Source organism: Schistocerca cancellata, unplaced genomic scaffold, assembly GCF_023864275.1.
Source record: "Schistocerca cancellata isolate TAMUIC-IGC-003103 unplaced genomic scaffold, iqSchCanc2.1 HiC_scaffold_722, whole genome shotgun sequence".
In the NCBI taxonomy this organism is placed as follows: Eukaryota; Metazoa; Arthropoda; class Insecta; order Orthoptera; family Acrididae; genus Schistocerca; species Schistocerca cancellata.
In genome coordinates this window covers 175,800-186,578 of record NW_026046733.1, presented here as the reverse complement: position 1 = coordinate 186,578, position 10,779 = coordinate 175,800, and the positions used below count along the sequence as shown (strand labels likewise).

The 10,779-nt window shown below is 38.6% G+C and overlaps 1 protein-coding gene across 1 annotated transcript in view; it reads right to left on the bottom strand.

Moving 5' to 3' along the window:
* Positions 1-6: 6 nt before the first annotated feature.
* Positions 7-10,779, bottom strand: part of LOC126141566 (protein kinase C and casein kinase substrate in neurons protein 1-like) — a gene marked incomplete at its 3' end in the record, with an annotated part of 81,833 nt that continues 71,060 nt past the window's right edge. The window contains exons 6-8 of the mRNA XM_049915260.1: positions 10,349-10,469; positions 8,828-8,932; positions 7-87 (exon numbers count right to left, since the gene is read on the bottom strand). Coding sequence (XP_049771217.1) covers positions 7-87; positions 8,828-8,932; positions 10,349-10,469 — 307 coding nt within the window. The remainder of the gene's footprint in view (positions 88-8,827; positions 8,933-10,348; positions 10,470-10,779) is intronic.

The following is a 10,779-nucleotide window of genomic DNA, read 5'->3' as shown; positions in this document are numbered from 1 at the left end:
CTCCACTTTACTGTCAGCTGTAACGTCTGTTGAAATCACACGTCCTGTTGCTTTCTTTGCAGCTTTGTTATTAGTTGGTGGGAAATCCTGAACAAAAGAAAAAGGACAATGACAGACTTCCCTACACATATTTAAACAAATCACCAAACACTATCATGTTAAGCCTGTGTACCCCATTATTTAAGAATGGGTTTGTCATTTCTTTTCCTATAGGATGACAAGACGTAATTAACGAATTTAATCAATTCCTACTGAGGATGCTATTTACAATTATGACACATACGTGCCTTGACACTGCAAAGTTTTTTTTTCTACATTATGCAAGTTGGTTGATAACCAAATTTTGAAAGCTCTTTCCCTCTCACACTAGAATATAGTAATAAATCCATTTTACATTCTAAAAATTTAAACACTAGCAAGAAATACAATGATATTGTTCGTGCTCTATAGTTTTTCTTATTTACCAATGCAGAAAGTGTTTAACATAAAATGCCATTACTAAAATTCAGTCTAAGTAATACATTGAAAATTATAAAGAAAAACAGCACAAAGCTGCTAAAATTATTATTTTCTTTCACTACGACATATCTTTCTATAAACTGAGTAATAGCTGCAACAAGACTCAAACACCACTCAAGTTTATGATACTGTTTACGCACAGGCCAGTGTACGCTTGCACAGAATCACCTGTTGATTGTCATCTGGAGCGTCTTAACGCAGTAGCTTCCTAACACCCTTCACATGTAACCCCCCCCCCCCCCCCCCCCCGAGTCATCTCTACTGAACCGACAAACTAAGGAGACACTTTGCCAATAATGTTGACAGATAGAGAGCCCAATTTGTTAGTTTTTGCTTCCTGATCAGCACAATACAAAGGCTTTACTTCTGTGGTCATAGGAGCAACACCCATGCCCTAGAGTGAGGCATGCCTCTCAACAGTGCCCTTGTAGCATTATGAACATCTCTCTTGGATCACTAATGTAAAAAAAGGCAGATTGCTACTTACTGTAAAGAAGAGACTTCAAGTTGCAGACAGACACAATTAAGACACTCACATAAAGCTTTCAGTCACAGCCTTCATCAGTAAAAGAGAAAGAGAGAGACACACACTCTTTTACTGATGAAGGCCGTGGCTGAAAGCTTCATGTGAGTGTCTTTAATTGTGCCTATGCAAGTGTCTTAACTGTGTCTGTCAGAAACTTGACGTGTTTTCTTTATGGTAAGTAGCAATCTGTCTTTTCCTACATTGTTGATATTCCTACCTGGAGTTTCCATTGTTTGATGTCTGTTAGAACACTGCTAGGACAGTGTATCACCTTGTTTCCTCACACAAAGGAGTACAAGAGACACAATATACCAATAAATGAATCTTCATACAATGTGATGTCCTGTACCTTCCCAAACAATTTGGTAAATTGTTTATACCCCTATTTCTTTTTTTAACAGCACCTATACCAGTTGCAAATGCTGATAGAAAATTTGCAGCATTAAAACTAATAAAAATCTTCTGGATCCATAGAGAGACAGATGGCATTGTGACCAATTCCGGTTTATTCCCTACCTCCTGACTGTTTTTCACTAAAGCTCTTTTTATGAAGAATCAAGAAATGTGTCACGAAGTGTTAAAAGCACACTGAATTTAATGAGTTTCGTTTAACTGTAAATGTTCCTAGTCAGCTTGAAGGATTTTTTCAACAGAACAATTGAAAATACCATTATTATACGTTTAGTGTTGTACACATGTTAATAGTACGTTTTATTCTTTTCCATTCCTTAAGTTTAATTTACAGCTCAACTCTTACAGTTAGTTGTTAGTTTGTTAGCATAGGTAGTAATTATTTTTTTATTATTATTATTATTATTATTATTATTATTATTATCAGCATCAAGGGATTGTAGATTAGCCATTAGCATAATACTACTAAAATGAGGACCATTAGGTCAATTATAATAAATTACTGGTAGGTGACACGGAAAGAGCAGATTGTATTTTACAGATGGTGTGTCAAAAAGTTATTTATTAGCTTCAAGGCAGCATTTTATCTGTTATTTTATGGAAATTAAGATAGCACAGATATGCTGTGTTACACTTTAATGAAAGCAGTTTTAGAGTGGCTATTTACAATAAAATGTTAATCAAGCAAAGCTAAGTTGTTTTAATTTCAACAGTAACACAAGCATTTTACACTTATTACAACCAAGAAACCTCCAAAGCTGTTTCATGGCTTACTCATCAACTTGTAAGGAAGGAAGATTTGAGTTTGTTGCTTCACTAATGGAAAAGTCATTACACATTGTCATCAATGTATCATATGAGAAAATTTTCTTACAACTACTTGTGCTACACACGGGGCAATTTCTACTTGTTAACTGATCTGCAGCTCATTTGGTGAATTTGTTAAGCAAAAATCCAACGAAGACCACAGTTTCATGTTCTATTTCAGGACTCTTGACCCTGTACAGAATGTACTGGATCACCAAAATCCATCACAAGGTAATTAATACCCCATTACAAGGGAATTAATACAAAATTCCAATAACAAGCAGCTACTTTAACTGAGAATAAAGTTCCTTCACTGTTAGTGAATTATATTCAGTGTTGATCATTTGCAAAAAGATAGACCTATATCCTGGAGCCATAGAATGTTTCCTACCAGCCTTTGAAAAAGCAGCACTCTTCTAATACCTTAGTCACGATCCTGGGGCTGTGGTGAAGTTGAAGTTTTGAACTGGTCCACATGGCACACTTCAGTGGCTCTACTGGGAGAGTGCTGCCAGTGAAAAGCAGTCATTCCAAGTCCATGTCTAGTTGTTAGGAATTAGCTCTTTATGTGAGTCAAATGGGTATCTTTCAGATACATTTATTTGTACCTCTATCTTGGAGATTGGCAGAAGTGATAGTATGATTAGGTGTGGATAATTTGCTTCCAATCCTGCTTATTAAACATGCTTTTAGACACTACAAGATACACAGGAATTAGCATCAATGACAAGACACAGGGAATCCCACAGTAATAGTCTAACAGGCTGTCAGCAAAACAGTTCCATACCAGGACAGTTTCACAGCAGCTATAGGCTAAGGGAAATGTATACCTGCAGGAGTTTATCTACCAAGTTTTCAGCTGCAACTGTTCCCTGGCATAATTTAAACCACTACTGCTCACTTCCTTTTCTCTCCCCTCCAGTACCTGTTGACTAAGGCTGTCTCTAAGTGTGATGCAGAATGCTGTTTCCATGCATTATGTCTTTATTTTTCTTTCTACACCGTCGCCTGTAAGTGAAGGTCGATAGTCCTCTGTCATTTCACAGTTCTAAACACGCTATTTTGACATTGTGTTTGAGCAAATACAGAGTGGTCCAGAAAAATGTACACACTCTTTGATAGTCAATATTAATGGAATAAAATCATACACTGTTACAATTCTTGCATGGGGAGTAGATTATTTTGTGTTTAAGTGCCCCCCATTATCAGCCAAACAACTTCGATGCCACTGAACTATTGACTGAACTATGGCTGTCAGTGTTGCCAGTGTGATAGCTGCACAGGGCACCTTGATTGTTTCTTGTAGCTCGTTCAATGTTGCTGGCTTCTGTTGTTGAACTTTATTTTTCAGGGTCCCCCAAAGGTACAAGTCCAGAAGTGTAGGTCTGGAGACTGTGGTTGGTACTCAACAGCTCCTCTTCAACCAATCCGGCATCCAGGTACTTCACATTTTCATCCAAGTAGGCTCTGACACATCTATGGTAGTGAGGCGGAGTCCTATCTTTTTGTAAGTCAAATCTTTCATTTCCAAACATCTCTCAGATGGCAGGTAAAATTGATGTTTGCCATATATGAAGATGCACGTCACCTGTTATAGTACCATCAAAGAAGAATAAGCCAATCGAACTGTGCGATGTCAGACCACATCACACTGACACACAGTAGATTAACGTGTTTGTCCATGTGAACACAAGGATTTTCAGGAGCCCAGTAAAAGCAGTTATGGTGGTTTACAGTACTGTTCAGTTTGAATTATGTGTCATCAGACGAGATAACCATCCTTGCGAACTGTTCATTCTCACGAAGCATGACTTCGAACAACTCACAGTACTCCATCTTTCATCCAGCTCGTTCTCATTCACAGCTTATAGTGATCTTGGAAGGTACACTTTCCACTTTGCAGCCTTCAGAATTTGTCATACACTTGATTGGCTCACTCCGCTTTCACGTGTGGCCTGCTTCACAGATTTTTGAGGTGACCTAGCAAAATGTTGCAACACAGCAGCACTGGAAGGCTGGACTCGGTGATGTTTTGATCAGCCATACCTTTCCTTACGCATGTCCTGAACAGTACCATTTGCTTCAAATTTATCCCAAATATGGTAAATTGTTGTACATGTTGGTGGCAAAGTTCTGTACACACTGCCGTTGTACCTCCATCATGTTTTCGTACTTGCAGTACCACTTCAACATGGCCTTGCATTGCTCAAATGACAATCTTACTTCATTTATCGTTGCACTGTCGTCTGCTGATAAACATGCACCAAGATCTGTTGAGAAAACAATGGACTACGCTACCAAACAAAATTGCAATGATACATCACTGTTCCCAAGATATTAACTATTAAAGAGTGCCTACATTTTTCTGGACCTCTGTATTATAATTCCTACAAATCAGTCAACTATGTAACAAAACTGCCTGTTGTCAAAATTTAATTCTGTGCATAAAATTTTTGTGGACCCAAAAAAAGCACATAAATGAAATACTACCCTTGCACATTTCAGTTATCATAGTGTACAGTTTCTTATCTGTCAATAAATTATTTGAACAACCCAAAGTAATAGTCATGCAATCTGAAAAATGAGTGTCATGCTTGAAATGGTGATCACAGCAAAAAGCCAAATTAAATGTTTCAGCCTATAGTTTTGCCATATACATGCAATCACTAAATATTTTATTCATCTACAATATTAAAAACGGACTGAATACACCAAATAGTTGTTCTTAATCTTTGAACTGAATTACTAAAAGAGGACAACTTGTGTAATTTAGTAGTAACAACAACTAAAAATGCAAGGTGAAAGAAAATTACTCTAACAGTCGTTCATTTCAAAGACAATGAGGTCCAACACGAAGACCCCCCCCCCCCCTTCTACACACTGCACTGTTTAGATGTGGAACTCCAATCTTCACTTTTCTAAATTTGTGAGGTAAGGGAAAAACATGTACCCAGTTTCCTGCTCACTGGAAACACTCCAGTTTGTTTTGCATACATCATTGTGCTTAGAGCTATTATGCAAGTTCTAAAATTGTAAATTGAATTGAAGCATTGTAATGAAATTTTAAAATTTGAATGATGTGCGATTTGTAAGATAACTACAGAAGCAGAAATTTTTTATGCAAACACAAAGGGATAATTTGGTTTTTTAAACAAACATACCCTGATGAGCCAAAATGATATGACCCCCACTTAACAGCATTTAAGTCCACCTTTGGAATGCAATACAGCAGTTCTGCGTGGCATGGATTCGACAAGTCCTTGGTAGGGACACAAAGCTGGTGCCCAACAGTCTCAAGAAGTGTTCCACTGGGTTCTTATTGGGCAAATTTGGTAGCCACAACATCAACACAAGTTCCCCATCGTGCTCCTCAAACCACTGCAACACAATTTTGGCCTTGTGACATGGGCACTTAACCTTATGGAAGATGCCATCACTGTCAGGAAAGACACAGCAATGGATGCAGGCATTCTGCAAAAATGTTCACATAGGCCATAGCTGCCATGGTGCCTTTGATTACTTCCACAGGTCCCATGGAAGCCCTGGTGAATGCCTTCCCTAGCCACCAGCCTGCATCTGTGGTGCGCTCAGATTTAGAGTTGGCATTAGCCTGGATGAAGGTGTATCGAGACATGACCACTGACCTGATGTAAAAAGAAAAATAATTCATCCAAACAAATGATATGTTCCTATTGATCCACGGTCCAATCTCAATTATCCTGTAGCTATTGCAATTTTAACTGACAATGTCACTAAGTCAACATGGCAACACATAGGGGTCATCTGCTGTGGAACCTCATGTTGAACAGTGTGCTCTGAAATACTTGTACATACACTAGCACTGTAGTGTGTCATCAGATTTACCACAGATCGACTTTTATCCTACTTTACAGAGTGACAAAGCTTCTAACATCCACATTCTGTGATAGGGCACTGATGTCCACCTTGTCACCTACTTGTGGTTTCACCCTCCTTCAGCCAGTTTCCATAATTTGCTCATGATAGTATTTCTTGAGCAGCTGACTGGTTTTGCACATTCCGAGAAGCAAGTTTGCAGCCACTGGGCCATAGAAATATGCCAAAGTGTGTCAGTGAATTTCCCCATTTGCAGGCTCATCATCACTAAAGCGCTTCTCCATTCATTTCTCCTTCACTTATACACTGAAGAGCCAAAGAAACTGGTACACCTGCCACATATCATGAAGGACCCCTGCAACCATGCATAAGTGCTGGAACACAACATGGCATGGGCTCAACTTGTGTCTGAAGTAGTGCTGGAGGGAACAGACACCATGAATCCTGCAGAGCTGTCCATAAATCTGTAAGAGCACAAGAGGGTGGAGATCTCTTCTGAACAGCACACTTCAAGGCATCACAGATATGCTCAATAATGTTCATGCATGGGGAGTTTGGTGGCCAGCGGAAGTGTTTAAACTCAGAAGAGTGTTCCTGGAGCCACTCTGTAGCAATTCTGGACATGTGGGGTGTCGCACTGTCCTGCCGGAACTGCCCAAGTCTGTCAGGATGCACAATGGACATGAATGGATGCTGGTGACCAGGCAGGATATTTACATACATGTCACCTGTCAGAACCATTTCTAGATGTAACAGGGGTCCCATATCACTCCAACTACATAAGTCATACACCATTACAGAGCCTCCACCAGCTTGAACAGTCCCCTGCTAACATGCAGGGTCCATGAATTCATGAGGGTGTCTCCATGCCCGTACATGTACATCTGCCTGTTACATTTTGAAATGAGGCTTGTCCTACCACGCAACATACTTCCAGTCATAAACAGTCCAATGATGGTGTTCATGGGCCCAAGCGAGACAAAGCTTCGTGTCATGCAGTCATCAAGGGTACCCAAGTGGGCCTTTGGCTCCAAAAGCCCATATCAATGATATTTTATTGAATGGTTCGAACACTGACACTTATTGATGGCCCACCATTGAAAACTGCAGCAATTTGCAGAAGGGTTGCACTTCTGTCACACTGAACGATTCTCTTCAGTCGTCGTAGGTCCAGTTCTTGCAAGATCTTTTTCCAGCTGCATCGATGTCAGAGATCTGATGTTTTACCTGATTCCTGACATTCACGAAATGGTTGTACGGGAAAATCCCCATTTCATCGTTACCTCCAAGACGCTTTGTCCCATCGCTCGTGAGCCAACTATAACACCGCATTCAAACAATCTTTATAACCTGCCATTGTAACAGCAGCAACTGATCTAACAACTGCGTCAGACAGTGTTTTATATAGGCACTGCTGACTGCAGCGCCCTATTCTGACTTTTCACGTATATCTGTATTTGAATACGCATGCCTATACCAGTTTCTTTGGCGCTTCAGTGTATACTTTCCTTACCTCGTCGCACGCACACAGCACCACCAAGCAGCATTCAGTATTGTGGTGGGCAGTGGTCGCAATGTTTTGACTCATCAGTGTACATTTCGTAACTTTATCTGTCTGTTGAAGAATCAGTTTTAGAAAATTTCATGTCACACATTGCACTTTGAACTACCTGTTTTGATATAATACTTCATATTATGTGAGTAATTTAAACAGCAAATGGAGGAGGCTCATCCAATGATTCCTATTCTATCTCAATGCAACTGCATCACTTTTGTCACAATATTTCTTCAAAAGCAATCAACACTGTCCTCTTTTTCTTTTAGCATGCCCTTATATGGTAATAACTGGGTGTCTGTCACTTACTGGTCTTTAACAGTTTACTTTACTCTTCTATACGTAACACTACAGTATAGATTCACCTTGAAACAGAACTGTCTTCCCAACCCATATCAGATAAATTGTTTTACTCTTTTGCAGTCCGGAATATCAGATGCTTGGTTGCTTTCATAATGGGATCATTTCTGAATTTCTAGTGAGATCTTTACATCATTCATCTTCAAACAGTTTGATTGTTGACACCACCGTGTCAATTAAATTCAAAGAATGACATCATTTCCACCAAGCTATTAGTTTAAACGATTACTTCATTAAGCACTACTGGATTGTTTCAAGCATGTGCACATCGCTGACATTTACACTAAAGGCAGACTAAAATATTCTGGTGTCTGACTGAGGTTCAATCCTGTAACCTTTCAGTTTCCAGGCACACACTTTACTAGCAGACCACTAGGTCTGACTAGCATGTTGAATGAATTACACATCAATATTTCTGAGCTCAAATCTGCACTCTACTGCACATCATGAAGTGGTACACTATGGTACTTAAAATTTTAGGTGTAGGTAACTTTCAGTCGAAGCGATAGATCTTTTAATGTGTGTATCTTTGTGCTCCTATGAAAGACCACATCTTGTTGCGTCAAAGTGTACATTCCTTACAGAAAATTACAATTTCTTCATAATAGCGATAACAAACATAAAATGAACACACGACAAAGAGCTCTCGCATGGTCTATACTTACTAATCCGTTAAGAAGGTTTTGAACAGAACTACACTTGCTTCCTCTGCTGGAATTTTCTTTGCTATTATTACAAAGAGAACAAAGCTACAAATTATAGCATTCTGTACAACTAAAAAACTTAATTATTACATGCAAGTCTTCTCCAACAGGCCTCTGGTTGATGAGTGTGATTCCCATCGGGATCTCCGCCTTTGATTTGCCTTTTGCAATGTCCCTGAACTCCTCCGTGTACTCCTGCGAAACACGTGCAGGGTCACTAACATGCTTCAAAACACACAAACTAATTGCATGCCATTGCAATGCATGCTCTAAAATGTTTCAATAAATAAACAACTAACTTATAGTGTGTAAAAGAAACTACACAAACTTTTAACATTTAGCAGTTTGTTGATACAGCAACACACAAAAGAAAGCACTGAACATTTTATGATTACATGCAAAACAACACACATCACATCACTGCAGAATCAGTTCTGGTACACATTTATATACATAGAGTTATTTATAAAAACATACAGACAGAAAAGCTCAAAATAAAAGAAATTAATTTAAATTTGTGAAAACTGCCAAAAGCATTAGTTAATTCATCAGCATTCTTTTACAGCTTTTGCAGCTTGCATAAGCTACATGTCATGAATTTGTATATTATATCACGCGAATAAACTGCTTCCTCCCTGCCTTCTCCATCTACAACCGAACTATGACCAACAAACTTTGGTATGGGACAGAAAGAATGTGGCCTAGATTAGACTTCCATCACAGGCAGATGTACTGACCGAACCCACCCCTTTGCTTCCAAACTAATAGCAAAATTTTACCCTCAAGCATAATGATTCCATTTTAAATAATAGTCTCCATTTCTTCTGCCTCGTTATATCATTAAGGCTGGCTAAAAATAGGTGGAGAGTGCCACATAGAGTAAATTTTAAGGGACATTACAGACGTGCTATGTTTCTAGGATGCTCAATCATTTGTAAAATTAGAAATGTGTGAGTTGTGTCTGCATGAGTGTGTGTGTGTGTGTGTGTGTGTGTGTGTGTGTGTGTGTGTCTGTTGTCTATTTTAGACAAAGGCCTTGTTGCCTGAAAGCTCATTTTGTGACAGTCTTTTTGTTGTGCCTATCTGTGACTCAGCATCTCTGCTACATGGTGAGTAGCAACTATCCTTTGCATAATATTGTTACGAACTGTCGTTCTGTAATGACAAGTTTTATTATTGATACCTACAAACATATTTAAAGTAGATGCAGTTATGACTTTTCCTACAGTTTGTAATATAAAACTCAGGATCTTTGCATTTAGCGGGCAAGTGCTCTACAACTGAGCTATCCAACCAGGACTCGTGACTGTCCTCAAAGCTGATTATTAAAACATCCTGACGTAATATGTTATACAAACAGTATGGAAGAATTAATTCCTGATTTGCAGTGTTACTGATGAATTGTGGAAAAGGAATAATCATTTTCATCTGAATATATAACATTATCCTTTCTCTCGTCTACGAAAGAGAACGATCTGTCAGTAACCTCGCTGTAGTGGCAGAGTAAAGTAAAAATGCACTACACACTACATTCTAGCAATGAACAGAAAAAGAAAGAAGCGTAATTTTTTCATACAGTACATATAATTTTAAATATCATGCAGGTTCTACCTCGAAATATGGCCAGTTCATAGCCATATTCACACCATGTGTATTTGACCACCACTTCAAGTCCTTTTCATGATCTGCATTGTTAACTGTGTGGTAAAACTCTTCATATATTTGAGGCAAACTGAAAAAAAGTGATAGTAGTTAAAACATTACCACCTACAGATACCATTTGTAAAACAAGAAAATGTATAGTAACTTTGTACACAAGAGCAACAACAGCATCAGAGCTAATCAACTTTCTTCATCATTCTTAATACAAGTTTGAAAATATGATAACGGAAAGTTCTTGGCAGGATATAAATAAAGGAAGGAGCAAAGGTAGTAATTTACCATATACCTGAGTGGATTTCAGTCTCATTTATGGGGCTATTGAGCACTGATGCCTCAACCTTATGGTGAGTTGTTACCTTTACTCCTCCATTATTAATGAT